Source organism: Mastigoproctus giganteus, chromosome 1 (assembly GCF_048544385.1).
Source record: "Mastigoproctus giganteus isolate SK-2022 chromosome 1, ASM4854438v1, whole genome shotgun sequence".
Lineage (NCBI taxonomy): Eukaryota > Metazoa > Arthropoda > Arachnida > Uropygi > Thelyphonidae > Mastigoproctus > Mastigoproctus giganteus.
Genome location: NC_143575.1, coordinates 42,897,010 through 42,915,050, shown reverse-complemented (window position 1 = coordinate 42,915,050; position 18,041 = coordinate 42,897,010). Strand labels below are relative to the sequence as shown.

The 18,041-nt window shown below is 37.8% G+C and overlaps 1 protein-coding gene across 1 annotated transcript in view; it reads right to left on the bottom strand.

Moving 5' to 3' along the window:
• HERC2 (E3 ubiquitin-protein ligase HERC2) overlaps positions 1 to 18,041 on the bottom strand; it is a 971,627-nt gene that overhangs the window by 212,011 nt on the left and 741,575 nt on the right. Inside the window, exon 66 of the mRNA XM_090372402.1 lies at positions 10,905 to 11,030. Coding sequence (XP_090228528.1) covers positions 10,905 to 11,030 — 126 coding nt within the window. The remainder of the gene's footprint in view (positions 1 to 10,904; positions 11,031 to 18,041) is intronic.

Below are 18,041 nucleotides of genomic sequence, written 5' to 3'. Positions count from 1 at the left end.
ATCATGTTTAAACTGAAAGAGTTTATTATTAGTCTGAGAGTGCCAGAGTGCTATCCATTGTGATAGGCAAGCAGCATGAACGGTTAGTGCATAATCTGATGCTGGAACGGGGATATTGGTTAAATCAAAGGTAGTTGGATTTTTTGCAGCTTTATCTGCCAGTTCATTGCCTAAATTACTGGAATGGGCTGGAATCCAGCAAAAAGTGACCAGTTGGTTGCATTCTTTAATTATTAGAACAATGTGTACATTGTGGTGGATCATCTCCTGTGAGTAAATGAAGGTGGGTCAGATGGGTATGTCCTATTCTTGCCCTTGAAAGGACTACTTCTTCTTGTCTCGATGTACGGATACTGGAGCGCCAAATTTTCGGATCATGTTTAAACTGAAAGAGTTTATTATTAGTCTGAGAGTGCCAGAGTGCTATCCATTGTGATAGGCAGTATGTAATAAGTATGTAATAAGCTTCTGATTTCATCTAGAACAGGTTGAACTTTATCTGAGGAATTACATAACAACATGATTGAGCTGAGGGAATCAGTGTAAATAATTGATTTTAAGGAACTGTCAGAATAGAGATTTTCTAAAGCTAGTTTAATTGCATAAATTCAGCAGAAAATATACTAAATTCTGATGGAAGGGAAACTGATACAGTTGTATTCGGAAAAACTGCAGCTGCTCCAACATTTGAATTAGATTTAGAGCCATCTGTATAAATTGGGGAGAAATCAGTATATCTTTGAGTGTGAACTGCATGAATTTGGTTGACATTTGATGCTTGCAAAGTATTCTTTCTCCATTGACAGAAGTAAGTGTCACAGTTGGAAGAGGAGGAGGAGGAGCCCATGGTGGCTGAGTATAGGTTGCTACCTGCTTTACAGAATGGATTGAAATATTCCAAACTTGCACCAATTCAAGAAGGCGAAGACCAGCTGGCTTTACTATGCTAGGTTTGCTTCTGTATAGGATTTCTAATGGTGAGCTGAAAAGGTATGATTGAACGGGATGAGAGGCACAACTTTGTATCTTGACAGCATATTTGAGTAACAGTGTTTACCTGCGTAAAGTTAGTGGGGCTCGTGAGCATCAATATAGAGACTATGTGCTGGCGACGTTCTGAATGCACCAATTGCAATTCTCAAAGCACTGTGCTGAATTGGATCAAGCCAGCGTAATGCACTCTTTCTGGCAGAATCATAGATTGGAGCACCATAATCGAGATGGGATCTGATTAATGCCCTGTATAACCGAAGAAGGGAAGTACGATCTGCACCCCATGTTTGGGCAGATAAAGCTCTGAGTATGTTTAACTTTTTTAGACATGAAGTCCGTACATTTTTAATATGATCTAGGAAATTTAACTTGTTGTCAAGGATTAATCCAAGAAATCTGATGTTGCTGGTGACCAGGACAAAGATGTTAGAAATTTGAAGTTCAGGATCTGGATGAAGTTTGCGTTGTCTACAGAAGTGGATGGCAACTGTTTTCTGCTGCGAGAGCCGATAGCCGTTAAGGCTCGCCCATTGTTGAATTTTATTAAGTGATATCTGAAGCTGTTTTTCAATAGACCTCATGTTTTGAGAATGACAGGAGATGGAAAGATCATCTGCATAAAGGTAAGTCTCAACTGTATTTGGAAGCTGCTTAGTGATAGAATCTATTCTTAGAGCAAAAAGAGTGGCACTCAGTATTGATCCCTGTGGAACACCTTCTTCCTGGATGAAAGTTGTGGAAAGGGCATGTTGGTATCAAACTTGAAATGATCTAGTATGTAAGAAGTTCTGAACAAATATAGGAAGGTTGCCTCGTAGTCCGAGAAGGTAAAGATCACTAAGTATACCATACCGCCAGGTGGTATCAAAAGCCTTCTCTATGTCTATTGAAACCATTACTAGATGTTCATGTTTGACAAAAGTATCAAGCTTGCCTCCTCGTTTTGTAATTGTGCTTTATTCCCTAAAAATGAGTAAAATACTTAAAAGATGTGAAAAGGAAGCGTCTTGGTGAAGACACTGCAGATTGAGAGAGAAAAAGAAAAGCAATATCGATAAACAGAGGCGGACTGAGTCAAAAATTCTTACCCGGGAAAATTTATAGTGGCCTCATACTAGCGTTTATGGCCAAAATCACACCGGCCTCCGGCCCACCGGGGTTTCTCTGGTAAGGCTTATGGCCCATCTGCCTCTGTCGATAGAGAAAAAATATGAAATTGTGAAACGCTTTAAGCGAAATGAAAGACCATGTGATATTGCACGTGCTACAGACCTAAATGAGGAATTGCCGAGAATTACAAAGAATGCAGAGAAAATAAAAAACTTTCATAGCAGGAACAACTCAAAGTGTAATTAAAATCCATTAAATTAAGACACAAAGAATTGGAAGAGATGGAATGGCTGTCATCTGTTTGGATAGAAAATCAAACAAAAAACAAGTTTGCTTACGATAGAAGCAAAAGAATTAGCAATATTTTATTACGTAATAGTCGTAATAAAATACTTACATATTTTATTATGATTATTTATTGTGTTTGGTAATGTTTTGGTTAAAAATGTGTGTTCAATCTTGGGTGGTCGGCACCTAACCCTATTTTTCCCATAGGGCTTGTTGTTCATATTGCATCATTTTGCATTGCACGAGGGTTTCTAGGAACACAACTATCGTGATATACGAGGACTGACTGTAGTTCTTAAATTTGAATTTTTTCTTTCTTTCTTTTTTTAACTTTCCAAAATGTAATTGTCATTCGGATATTCAGATCTGTGACCATGTAAACAGAGAAAAGAAAAATTTACAGAAAAATGTGGATAACGCACTTCTGCGAAACAACAGATGATTATTTGTCAAAGTCAAATTAAATAACCCTCTCTCCAAATTCTCAAATGGGATGCTTACAGTTGATTCACAGCGGTGTCCAACCTACGGCCCCCGCAAGAAGTGAATACAGCATTTTAAATTTTGCTAATTATCAAAAAAAATTCTCATTAAATGTTTTGTTTAGTAAATGTAATCGTGTATTGTACTTAATAAAATTTTCGAATATTTTCAATTTTAGGTTCATCATTATTTTTGTTTATTCACCTTATATTCATCTTAAGCAGTGATCCTTTCACGTTGTAAATTTTCTGAAGTGAGTATTTAAATGCAAAAGTAAGGTATTTTTTTGAAAAACAAAAGAAAGTCATATTTTCATGATTTTAATAAAATCTAAAATATAAAATAGTGACATAGATTTGTTACACAAAAAAGTATTGGGAATTTGCATTTTTTTTATATAGCCTGAAAATAAAAAATGGTAACTGAAAACAGAAACTTCCTTTTACATGTAACAAGATATGGAAAATGTAACACACTAATTTTTCTTGAATCACTCAGCCAGAAAAAAATCTAACTTTGAATATGGCCCCTGTATGAGAAAAGGTTGTAGGCCACTAGTAGAAGGTGAACCAGAGCCCATTGGGAATACCCCTTGATCTGCTCACTGTTGACCAGCATGATTTCTCTACATGTGGGATAGGTGGTTGGATAGGTTTTACCAAGTACCCCTAAGTTGTAGAATGGTAATCCCTTTAGCTCTCTCAATTCTTGCTTAGCAGTAGCACTAATTTCCTACGTTGCCTGAAGGTTAGAAGTGCGAACAGTGCGTACCCAGTTAAGTCTCTCCTAAGCCGTTCGTTATATGAAAAATTTCTTTGCTCAATGGAAACTATTTTAAATGTAATTTACAAGGGGAATTTAAAAAAAAAATTGCTATAAAAGGAGGTCGTTAAACAGAAGTCTGACTGAGTAATTTAGAATTCTAAAAATGGTTATAAAGTTTTATATAGAAAATATCTTAACAACAGATAATGCAAAATGCAAATTGAGTTAAATAATTTTAAATTTATTTGAAAAGCAGGTAAATGTGTGAAAAAATTTACGGAATATTACAAATTTTGAAGTGTACAGAATCCAAATGTCACAGGAAGGAATACGGTTAATAAAGGTGCCGGTATGCCGTACCATTGCATAACTTCCCAAAAAAAGCACTACACACACACACACACACACACATGAGGGGGATATCAAAAAGTTGTACCCTGACGTACATGTTTACAGTGAAGCTGTTTGCAATTTCAACGAAAAATGGACTGATTTATACTTCGTTGTGGAAACTGATGGAAAGCCTGTTTGTTTAATATGTCAGGAATCAATATTCGCTGTCAAGTAATACAATTTGAAAAGACATTGTGACACAAAACATGCAACGAAGTTCGTCAGTCTCCAGGGTCAGGTCGCACAGACAAACTGAACCTTTTCAAAAAATCATTAAAATCATAACAATAAGTTTTTAAGAAAGTATCAGGTTATGCTGAGAGTTATGCCAAAGCTAGTTATATCATTGCTCAAAAAATTGCCAAAAGGTCGAAGCCATTTTCTGATGGAGAATTTGTGAAGGAGTGCCTTATAGCAGCAGCTCAAGTTGTGTGACTGAACAAAGATGATGCCTTCAAAAAAATAAGCTTTTCTCAAATGACTGTTACTAGGAGAGTAGAACTGGCATCAAATGTTGAGGGGACATTAAAAACAAAGTTGCTAGATGCAAATTTTACTCATTGGCATTAGATGGAAGCATGGATTTAACTGATACATCTCAGTTGGCTATTTTTATTTGTGGGATCGACAACAAACTTAAAGTCTTTGAAGAACTGTTGGCTTTGTGTCCCTTAAAAGGAACCACGAAGAGAACAGACATTCTGGAAGCTACAAAAACAACTATTTAGCATTAGTTGAGGTACATGATGCAAGAAAGCAAGCTTATACAGCATCAGCCAAAAAAAAAAAAAAAAAAAGAGAGAGAAAATCTTCCCATTTTGGCCATCCGATCAATTCAGATGTTTGTCTAGTTCAGCCTTAATTTATTTAAGCTATCAACTGCCACAACAACAGATGGAAGTCTGTTGTTGTGGCAGTTGAATCCAATCAACTACCCACTTGCCAAATGCAAATTTGCATCTATTCTACAACTTTCTTTCCTCAATTTAAATCTATGCCCACTCCGGTTGTTAATGTGAGCAAGTGGAAGAATCGCATCAGTGTTGAGCCTGCTGAAATCATTCAAGGCCTTATACACCTCAATCAGATCACCTCGCTAGTGCCTAGTCTCCAGATGCTGCAGGATTTAAGCCTCTCTTGGTAAGTGCACACTTTTGCTCCTATCACCAGTCTTGTTGCCCTTCTCTGTACCAGTTCTAGCAACTCTACATTTCCTAAAATGAGGCCTCCAGACCTGTATGCAGTACTCAAGGTGTGGCTTGACCATTGCCTTATACAAAGGGATGATCACCTCCTTGTCTCTGCTAGCAAAATTCCTATATATCATTAACAAAACTCCATGACCTGCTCTGGCAGCACATCTCCACTACTCAGAGAACTTCATATCTGACTGCACAATTACCCTCAGGTCTTGCTCACCTCCCTGAGTGTAGTACCACACAGTTGGTACGTTTCTCTTGGGTTACTGCTACCTATATGCAGAACTTTGCATTCGTCAATGATAAACTTCAGTTGCCACTTCTCAGCCCATCTGCCTAGCTTTTCTAGATCCTGTTCCAGTAGCATACTGTCTTTATAGTCATTGACAACCCTGCCAACCTTTCTATCATCTGCAAACTTGGACATTAAGCCTGATATACCTTCATCAATATAAATGATAAATACAGAAAACAACAATGGTCCCAGCACTGAAACCTAGGGGTCTCCACTAAGAACATTAGTCCATATAGAGCAGTGTCCATTTATTATCACCATTTGCTATCTCCCACTCAACTATCCCTTTATCCATTGCAGCAACTTGCCCTTAATGCCACACCTCTCCAATTTGTACAGCAGTCTTCCATTTGCTAGTCAAAAGCTTTCCAAAAGTGAACGCCAGGGGCTCACATCTGGTGAGTATGGGCTTGGCACACCCAGGGTCCAGAGCTGGATATCATCATTCTTCTCTTTCTTGGTGATGCCCTTCTACTTCTCTCTCTTTCTCTCTCAGGGTAATTCATAATTTTTTTTTTTTTTTTGGCTGGGGCAGCATAAGTCTCAGGCTTTCTTGCACAGTGTGGCTAGTAATAATAATATCCAAGTATAGGATATCAAAATTATTTTTTGCTTCCAGTTCCTTTGTGACCACATTGTAGAATCCAATCAAATTGGTCGGACAAGACCAATTCTTAACAAACCCATGCTGTGTCTGACTATTACTGCAGTCTTGTCAAGGTAATTCTGTATCACCTCATTAACCTGACTTCATTATTTTCCCCAGAACAGAAGTTAAACTAACAGGTCTAGAAATATTTGTGTCACCCTTTGAAATCCCCTTTGTGAATTGGTGATACATCAGCACACCTCCAGTCCATGGGAACCTCCCCTGAACCTAAGGATGCCCTCATAATTATGGCTAAAGTGTTTGCTAACTTCCCTCACTGCCCCTTTCAATATAACTGGATAGATTCCATCCAACATAGGTGCCTTTTTTATGTTTAACTTCAACAATTTCCCCTCCACTTTGCTCTCAGTTATTACAAAATCACTTAGTTCCCTATTAGAGTTTGATAAATGTCTGGCATTCCCTTCCCTGAATAACTCCTCATGTATGAATGTAGATGCAAAATATTCATCCAGTTTATCAGCTACTTCAGCAGGATCATCAATAGTCAAACCATCAATGTTAAGTGAACCAATCTGATTCATCCCCTTCCTTCTAGAGTTTACATAAGTAAAGAACTCTTTGCTGTTTTTCTTTGCATCCTTTGCCAGAGATTTCTCGTAATGGGCCTTTGCCTGCCTAACCCTCTTTGTGACTGGATTACAGACTAGTTTATATCTGCTGTAGGTTTCTATGTCACCCGATAATTTATATGCATCCATGCATTTTTCTTCTCTGCCACGAGACTCATTAATTCATCTGACATCCATTTAGACCTGAACCTTGAACAGTATTTCTTAGTTGGTATGAAAAGCCCAGTAGCCTCCAAAATTAAGTCCCTGAATGCTTACCATTTAGAATTCACCATTCGTAACATCATCAGATGATTCCACTGTATAGAATTTAAAACCTGTGTGAAGTCACCTTTACAAAAGCAAAAACCCTTCCCTTTACCCATGATGGTAGTTACATCTTTAAGTAAATCCCACATCAGTACACAGTGATCACTGTCACGACGTGGTTCCTATATCTGCAAACTCTTAATGCATGAATAATCACTGCTGATAATCAGATCAAGAATATTACTCCATCTGATTACCCTTCGAACATGTTGATGTGGAAAATAACCCACCAATAAATCAACAAGTCTTACTACCGTGTGAGTGACCAATCCACAAGTTCCAGTCAGTATCTGGAAAGTTAAAATCCCCCATTACAAGATATTCTAATTTACTGGCCCACTCTATTTCTCTACACAACTGTTTGTTGTACTCATCAGAGTCATTAGGCCTATAACACACTTCTACTCTCCTCTTCCCTTTCCCAGTGTTTATGTCACACCAAACAGACTCAACGTTGCACTGTCCACACATGTCTGCTGAATGCACTTGCCTAGATTTTATGAGTTTAACTAACAGCATTACTCCTCGAACATGTTGCTGTAGAAAATAATCCTCCAATAAATCCAATCTTCCCTTTATATGCATCCCATGCATTTTTCTTCTCTGCCACAAGCCTCATTAATTCATCTAACACACATTTAGGCCTGAACCTTGAGATGTTCCAATTGAGGCAATCTTCCCTACATTTCGAGGGTATAGCTCTAAAACGATGTTCCCAGGCCTGCTGTTAGTTAGCACACTGGACCAAATCTATTGGTAACTCTTTAGGAGGCTTCCGGATCAGCTAGTGTGTAATCTTGCTACCTCTACTCTGGCAGATAGCGACTGGTGGAAGTCAGAGTAGTGTGTATGCGGGGGACATTGTCGAGGCCACGTACTGTCAAGGATTTGAGTATATTCTTACCATGTGTACACCATATCCAAAAATTTCATTACTTCATACAGCATGTAACCCCCCCACTTTTTCTTATTGTTGAATACACCATGATTGTCAAATTAATAGAGTAAGCTTATCTGCGAAAAGATCTCAACCTCTCTAACACTCCCTAGTTCATTTCACAAATATATGTGGTCTCAGTTCTAATCTCAATGATGTCCATTTCCACTTACAGTCAGTCTGCCAAACCCTGTGTACTTTTTCTGACAGAATCTCAGTTATTGGTTGATTCAACTAGTGCTCATCTCAAATGCTCAAATTATTCGCTGTATGATTGACTGATTTCACCTCAAAGGTGGTACTTGTGCATATGTCCGTTCCGATATTCTCTGTCAGAGACTTGGTAATTTGGAATCTCTTCTTTTCATTCTTCTCTGGCTTAAAATCTCTCTACCTCATTGTGTCAAATTCATCTGTTGTCTCCACCGTTCTCCCAACTCCACTAAAACTGTGTGACTTGGAGCTCTTCGACTTCCTCTCTTTGCAACTTGACTTTCTCCAGTCCAACTTTCCTAACAGTGAGGTAATTTTCCTTGCTGATTTTAATGTTCATAACTCCAGCTGGCTTCCGTTTTCTAGTCACATCGACCCAACTGTTCGAGATGCTGAGGCTTTTGCCATTACTAATGACCTTGCACAGATTGTTCATTTACCTACAAGAATACCAGACAATCCGAACCATACAGCTAACACGCTTGATCTTTTTCTCACAAACAACCCTTCTAAGTACATGGGCAAAGTGAGCGGTCCTTTGGGCACCTCAGATCACAACTTGGTGATTGTCTCTTCTCCAATGGAATCTTTATCTCATGGCTATTCCCAACCTCGTGTTTTCGGCATTAAAAGAATGCAAAATGGGATGACCTGCAAAATTTCTTTTCTTATTTTACTTGGTGAGACTACTGTTTCAAACTACTGATGCCAACATTTGCTCAGATTGTGTAAGTGAAATTATTCTTGTAGGAATAGAATTCTTTACCCAAACTCCAATTCAAAATCTCGTCCTTTATCTAAACCTTGGTTTTCCAATAAATGTGCTAAGGCCATTCAGGAGAAGAATGTTGCATATCGTAATTGGCTTGTTTCCAATTCTTCAGTTTCATTTTCTGCCTACACCAAAGCTCGCAACAATTGTAAAGCAGTTAATAATCAGTCCAAACTAGATTTTGAGCAGGCTAAGAGTAGAAAACTTCCTTCTTGCCCTAATGGTAGCCAAGCATTCTGGTTTTTTGCCAAAGCTATTGGCTGCAACTTTTGCCCATCTCTGCTCCCACCTCTGTCAAAACCAGATGGTTCTGTTGTCACTTCAGCCAAGGATAAAGCTGACCCATTTTTCTTCCAACTCATGTATTAATGATCTTGATAAAACACCTCCCACCATTCCCAACATGCTCCATTCAATGCCTCCTGTGGTCTTCTATCAACAGGATGTCAGACGAATTTTGACAAATCTTGAAGCTAAGAAAGCTCCAGATCCCAATGGTATTTCTCCACTTCTTCTTAAAACCTGTGCTCCTGAACTTACTACTGTTCTTTGCTGCCTTTTTTTTTTCACTTTCTTATTCCAAAGGTGTTTTTCCTTTTGCTTGGAAATTTGCTCATATCCAGCTAGTTCCTAAAAAGGGTGACAAATCCCTCCCATCCAATTATCATCTCATTGCAATTACTTCTTCTCTTTCTAAAGTAATGGAGAAATCAATTAACTGCCAACTCTTAAACTACCTAGAAACCTTCCGTCTGATCAACGATCGCCAGTATGGATTCCGTCAGTGTCGATCCACTGGTGATATTCTGGCTTATGTTACCCATTTATGGACAAATTCGATGGAAAAGTTCAGTGAAACAAGCAGTTGCTGTTGACATCTCAAAGGCTTTCGATCGTGTTTGGCATAAAGATCTTCTAAACAAGCTTCCATCTTTTGGTTCGCCAAATGTTTTTAGTAATTGGTTATCCAGTTTTCTCTCTGATCGCTCAAGCAGTCAAAACTTCAAGCAGTCACATGATCTCAGTGGGATTGCACACTAAGTTTTTGAACAGGATTTGGGGAAAAAAATTTTTTATTTTCAGTATTAAGATAAGCCTTAACCCAATGTGCCTGCTGACAGGTTAATAAAAGAATGTTTGATAGAGGATACTATTATTTTTATTTTAAATTTATGGAACAAAATATGCTACCTTCAGAAACCTTGATTATAACTTTTGATTGCACCACAAAAAATTGGGATTCCAACTAGACATCTGTAATGATTATTGACGATACTTTCCCTCAGGAAACCCAATGTGCCTTGCAATAATAGACATTTCCCAATATAGACAAAACAATTAGGGCATACAAATATCAAATCTGCTTTTTATATAAAGTAAGCTGAAGAGATTAGCTGTTATTTTGGGCAAATCCATTATTCTATCTCAATAACCCACCCTAACTTATGACTGATAATGAGAACTTTATTTGAAAGCTTTTTAATTTTTTTTTTTTTTTTTGCATGCCGAAAACTGTGTTGCTTTGAAATTGACACTACAAGCCAGAAGCCATTAAAAAAAAGTACAATCTTTGATTTTGGCTGCATGGAGTATCTTCGGATGTAAACAGATTTCATTATTACCAACTGAAACTATGTGCTGTCCATGAAAGGCAGTAAAAGTTTTGGTGGGATCTCAAAGTAAGTTTTCACTTTTTGCACAGGAAGGGTTTTTTTTTTTTTTAAACTAAATTGAGCCTGATCTAACAATCATGCTAATGGGTTAACACATGGATTTTTTTTAATGAAAAAACCAAATAAAATTTTTATTTTGAATTTATGGAACTATATATATATTACATTAAGGAAAATGATACTAGATATAAATGGCATTGAGCACAGATATAAAAAAGAAATGTAAAATTACCTTGAAAAAGTCGCTGTGCATGAGATGCTTTCCTCCATGAACTATAGAATCTTCATACTCATACTGACGTAGTAGTGTCTCTGGAAGTCCTTTAACTAGTGAAGTTAGAGCAGTATCACCTGGCGGCTATAAAAGAAATGCCCAATGAATATAAATTAGAATAAGAAAAGAATAACAATATAAAAAAGAATAAGAAAAGTATGTGAGGAAAGGGAACAAATATGCAGAAATTACAATATACTCTTAATATCTGCTGCACTGAAACAGAAAGAAATGATTTATTTATTATTATTATTATTTTTTTTTTTCCAGAATTATGAAAGTACACATGCTAGCTGCAATGATTTTGCCTCCTTTGTGATGTACTTACACCACAAAATGAGTAACACAAAAAGCATTTACCTTGCTAATCTATCTGGATTAGCAAGGTAAATAAATAAGAAACATCTCTGACTTATTATAACAAAGAGTGTAATTGACAAAACTTGAGATTTCTGAACAAATAATAGTCACTTGAGGCCAAATTTGGGCTGTGGGGTTTTATTGTTCAAATCCACATTCATGAATTTTAGCTTGTGTAACAGGCTTTGTGAATGGGTGCATCATCATAGAGAAGCAAAAGCCAATGACCCAAATTTCTTTGTATTTTTTCCTGAACTGTTATCTTTTAATTTTGGCACAAGGCTGGCATAATATTTCCCTTTTTTAGGTGCAAGGTCATCAATAAATAAATAAACCTTTTGTTTACAAGAAAATTGAAGCCAACATGTTTCCAGCGCTGATGGTTGGGTTCAAAACTTTTTTTTGGGGGGTTCAAAATCCCTTGTGCTTCTTCCACTTCATACTTTCTAATTTGGATTCAGGATCAAATGTAAAATGTAACCAAGTTTCATCATCAGTCACCAAATGGGATAAAAAATCTATCTGGATTAACAAGAATTAATTTTAAATTCACTTTTATCATGAATGGAAGAAGAATCTCTGGAAACCCATCTTGCACAAACTTTGGACATTCCCAAATACTCAGGTATTATTATTAAAATGCATCCATGGGAAATGAAAAATACTTTTTTTTAAGTTCTTTAATTCTTCTGTTTTATAAATTTTTTTCTTAAATGATGACAATTGCTGCAGAACTGATTGCCTCAGATGGCTGATCAGACCTTAGTTCAACCTCAACTGACTCCTGTCCTCTTTTCAACTGCACTGACCATCTCACAACAGTGGAGTAACTGGATGATACTTCCCCAAACACTCGAATTGTTCCTTCATGGATATTTTTAGCATTTCTGTCCTCTTTGGTCAAAAGTTTGATTTTTGAATGATGCTCAATTAGCTAATATTAATTCTTCTTCACTTACCAACATAAAGGACATAAATAAAAAAATAAAAAAAAACGGCATATCTTGGACACCTGATGAGGAACAATAAATGTGCAATTCCACGGCTAATTATCGAGGGGAGAATGGAAGGAAGAAGAAAACCTGGGAGAAGACATACATTGTGGCTTGATAACATTAAGAATTGGACAGGACTGAACACTAAGCAGTTGTTCAGAGCTACCATAGACAGAGAGACATTTGCTGTGGTGGTTGCTGAGCTCCGTTAGATGGCATATAGAGAAGAAGAAGATGAATTATATGAGGGCCTGAAGAATGGGGATGATACCCACAATGGATTAAAAGAGAGGGACCCATCAAGCACTTGGCTGCCAATGCTCTAGCACGAAGACAACATAACATCCTCCACAGCAGAAATCCTCAGTCCCACAGGAAGTAGCTAGAGTTGTGGTAACTCAATTGTTAAAGAAATGGCAAATATATTGTGCAAAAAAGGACAAGTTGAATAGAACCATGGTATGTCTGCCAGGAGAAAAAGTTGATGATATTAAAAGTAGGAGGAGGTCTGAGGATGTAATTAAGAGTATAGAGGGACGTTGATGAAAAAGTTATGATTTAGGACTGAAATTGAAAGCGTCTACAATTCTGTCCAGACGTGATAGGAGAGCCTTGTCAATCAATTCGGCCCTGAAGAGACTACACAAGGATAGGGCAGAATTTTTCTCAGCAGAGTTTGTGTTTTTTTTAACAGGAGAAACTGTTTTTACAGGGATGGAATACACTTAAATAGAAGGGATGCAAGAATATTTGCTGATGCATTAGTTAGTGGATTGAAAAACTGCTAGCATGGGGGGGGGATACACAGACTAATAGAGTAACAGCAGCCATAGGCAGAGGTGTAAATAATTCTTGCCCTACTTCTAATGGAACATGCAGCAACCCGAAAAGCAAGGTTTCATGGAGTTCAATTCCTGCAGTGAATTTTCATGGAACAAGCAAATACATGGGGTGTCTTAGGGTTACTAAGAGTAAAAACAGGTGGTTATATACTAGAGTGTATATGTACACTAATGCTAAGAGCATAGTAAATAAATTTGAAGAATTCAAAGATGGTGAAGTCATCACATGCAGACATTGTGGAGATATCAGACATGTGGAGTCACTCACATATAATGGATTCAGAATTTGAATATGGGGAGTACAGCTGTACAGAAGGAATGGATATGACAGGAAGGGAGGGTAATGTTCTTAGTTAAGAAGCACATAAAATTTAAGGTTGTGCATTCCAGTGGACATGGGTGCCCAGTCTGGTGCGATGAATCACTGGGAAAATAAAAATGAGTACCTAATGACTGTGATGAGTATAATAAATAACTGTACAGACATATAATGGGCCAGTAAATCAGAATACCTTATAATGAGGAATTTTATCATTCCAGGTATTGAATGAAACATGTTTGTTGGTCATTCGCATAGTAGCAAGACTTTTCTGTATTTCTTGGTTGTTGTTGTTATTTGGTTTTTAGGAGCATTAGCAACTAAGGCCATATTGCTCCAGGGATATGTGGTGGTCATTCCCTGACCTTTCCGCATCCTCCGTATTTGGTGGTCACGGGCTTGAACTCCGGTCTAATCAAGAAGCGTATGCTATGCACTGCTGCTCCCGCCCACCTGGCTACAGAGGTGCCGTATTTCTTGGTTTACTATTTTCTACAACAGCACGTTAGAGGAGCAATGACAGAAAGCAACACACTTGATTTGATTATCAGCAGTGACTATTTGCACGTTAAGAATCTGCAGGTAAGAGAACCAGTAGGTGACAGTGATCACAATGTGGTGATGTCGGATTTACTTCAAGGTGTAACTAGTGACAAATGCAATGGGAAAGCATTATTGTTTTCATAAAGGTGACTACAGTGGTCTATGGTTTTTATATTTTATGTAGTGGGACCACCTGCAAGTTACCAACGGCAAATTATAAATGGGAAGCATTCGGGGATGTAATCATAGAAGCTACTAGGCTTTTCATAGAAACTAAGAGATACTGTTCAAAAATTAGACTTAAATGGATGTTAGTTAGATGAACTGATGAGACTTGCAGCAGAGAAGAAAAATGAATGGGATGCATAAATATTATCAGGGTGATATCTTCTAACTAGCATTAGCATTAGTAGAGGCATTTGATGCAAGAAAGCAAGCTTATGCAGCATCAACCAAAAAAAAATAATAATAATAAAAAAATAAAAAATAAATAAATAAATAAATAAATAAAAAATAACCACTTCCACTTCACCCCTCTGTTCGTTCAAAATACCTGTCCAGCTGAGCCTTAAACTTATTTAGGCTATCAACTTCCACGAAAAGGGATGGAAGTCTATTCCACCAACCAACCACCCGCTGGCTAAAGGCAAATTTCCTCACGTCTATCCTACATCTGTCTTTTCTCAATTTGAATTTATGCCCTCTCAGGTGATTATTCTGAGCAAGAGGAAGAATCCCATCAGCATGGAGCATGCTCAAACCATTCAAGGCTTTATACACCTCTATCAGATCACCTCGCTGGTGCCTAGTCCCCAGACACTGTAATTTGCAAAACTTAAGCCTTTCTTCGTAAGAGCATCCCTTTGTTCCATTCACTAATCTTGTTGCCCTTCTCTGTACTCTTTCCAGCATCTCTACATCCTTCTTGAAATGAGGCCTCCAGACCTGCATACAGTACTCTAGGTGTGGCCTAACCATTGCCTTATACAAGGGAATAATCACCTCCTTATCCCTGCTAGAAAAATTCCTATATATCATCGACAATACACCATGAGCTACTCTTGCAGCCCATTTGTACTGCTCAGAAAACTTCATATCTGCCTGCACAACCACCCCCAGGTCCCTTTCATTCTCTACCACTGTCAGTGTAGTACCACAGAGTTGATACGTTGCTCTGGGGTTGCTGTTTCCCATATGTAGTACTTTACATTTGTCAATGTTAAACTTCATTTGCCACCTCTCAGCCCATCTGCTCAACCTTTCCAGATCCTGTTGCAGTAGCATAGTGTCAGTAGTGTCCTTGACAACCCTGCCAACCTTCGTATCATCTGCAAACTTGGACATTAAGCTTGATATACCATCATCAATATCATTTATAAATACAGAAAACAATAATGGACCCAATACTGAACCCTGAGGGACTCCACTAATAACATTAGTCCACGATGAGCAGTGTCCATTGATTACCACTCTCTGTCTTCTCCCCCTCAACCACCCCTTTATCCATAGCAGCAATTTGCCTCCAATGCCACACTGCTCCAATTTGTGCAGCAGTCTTCCATGTGCAACAGTATCAAAAGCCTTTCTAAGATCCAAGTATATAATATCAAAGTTATTCCCTGCATCCAGTTCTTTTGTGACTGCATCAAAATCTCTGAAATATCCTGCATCTTATTTTGCAGGCTGCGGCTCATTCCAATAGAAGCAGTGCAAGAATCACTTTCACCTCTGCCAGTGGCTACTGTTAATCTATTAGTCCTTGTATCCCCCCCCCCCCAATCTAGCAGTTTTCCGACCCACCTAACACTGCCTCGATAGCATTAGCAAACATTCTTGCACCTTTTCTATTTAAGTGTATCCCATCCCTGTAGAAGCAGTCTTTCCTGTTAACAAGTACAGACCAGGCTGAAAAAAATTCTACCCGCCTTGCACAATCTTTCCAGGGGTGAACTGATCGACAGGGCTCTCATCATATACTCCCTCCTATCGTGTCTGGGCAGAATTGCAGACACTTTCAAATTCAACCCTAATTCACAGCTTTTTTTCAACAGTGACCTGTACTTGTTAAGTAATTCCGCCAGTCTCCTACTCTTAATAACTACAGTAAATATAAACATGTCTGCAAAGGGAGGTTAGGCAAGCTAAGGCATTTTACAATAAGTCTCAGGCAAAGAATGCAAAGATAAGCAAAAAATATATCTTTACTTATGTAAACACTATAAAGAAGGGGATGAATCACATTGGCTTCTAGATACAAATGGTGTAAAGGTTAATGATCCTGCTCAGGTTGCTGACAAATTAAATATGTATTTTACATTCACACATGAGGAATTTTATATGCATGGGGATGCTGCAAGTGTATCAAATTCTAACAGGGAGCTGAATGATTTTGTGATAACTCAGAAAAAAAAAAAAAAAAAAAAAAAAAAGGAAGAAAAATTGTTAAAGTTCATTGTAAAAAAAGGGCAACTAGAGTGGATGGAATCTATCCAATTATATTAAATGAGGCAACAAAAGAGGTAGGCAAACTTTTAGCCACGATTATGCAAGCATCCTTGGATTCAGGGGAGGTCCCTATGGACTGAAAATGGGCAAATGTATCCCCATTCACACAGGGGAGAGCAAAAGATGACAAGGGTAATTACAGACCTGTTAGCTTGGGTCCTGTTCCAGGGAAAATAATGGAGTCACTGGTTAAAGTAATGTAGGATAATCTAGATATGAATGCAGTTATACTGCAGTAACTGCATGGATTTAATGGGAAATCCTGTCTGACCAATCTGATTGAATATAATGACATCATAACAAAGGGACTGCATGTAAAAAATAATTTTTACATCATATACTTCAATTTTAAAAAAGTTTTTAATATTGTTGCATATAAAAGACTGCTATGCAAATTGAAGCTTATGTGGCATTACGGACAAACTACTGCTATGGATAAAGGGATAGCTAAATGGGAGAAGCCAGCAGTTATAAATGGGCACTACTCTTTTTTGACTAAAGTTATTATTAGGATTCCCCAAGATTCAGTGCTGGGCCAATTGTTGTTTTCTATATTTATTAATGATACTGATGAAGGCATATCAGGGGCTTAATGTCTGAATCTGCAGATGATATAAAGGTTGGCAGGATGGTTAAACACAGTAATCAAGATATGCTACTGCAATGAGATCTAAACCAATTAGGCGGTTGAGCTGAGAAGTGGCAACTGAAGTGCAATATTGACAAACTCAAGGTACTTCATATGGATAGCAGTATCCAATTAACATATGAACTGCATGGTTACCACACTAAGTGTAATGGAGAATGCAAAAAAAAAAAAAAAAAAAAAGGTTCTTGTTTATACTCTGATACAACCACCAGGTCAGTGGAGTTTATGATAAATCATCAATATAAACATTAATCGTATTTAGCAATCACGGGCTTGAACCCCGGTCCACTCAGAGCACGTGTTACTGCACTCTCGCTCCCGACCACTTTGTTACAACCTGTGGTAGTTCAGCAGTCATATATGAAGTTCTCTGTATAGGGCAGCTCGTGGGGTTTTGTCAATGACATAGAGGAATTTTGGCAGTAGAGATAAGTAGATGAGAGTCTCACCTCGTTATTCCTACTGTATAATTGTCTTATCCACTCTTTTATCCCACTGTATAATTGTCTTATCCACTCTTTTATCCCACTATATAAGACAATGGTCAGGCAACATCTTGAGTATTACATAAAGGTCCATAAGCCTTATTTTAGGAAGGATGTGAATCTGTTGGAACAGTTGCAGAAAACAGCAATGAGATTAGTGAGGGGACAAAAGGGTCCTCTTACCAGGAGAAGTTTCATTTCTGCAAACTGCAGCATCTAGGACTAGGCACCTGCAAGACCTGTTTGAATGGTTTAAGTGAATGGATCCTGTAAGCTAAATTATAGACATGAGGGGACATAAATTAAAATTGAGAAAGGATGGTTACATGATAGAATGTGTGAAAATTTTACTTCAGGCAGTGGATAGCTGACTGTTGGAACTCCCATGTGTTGTTGT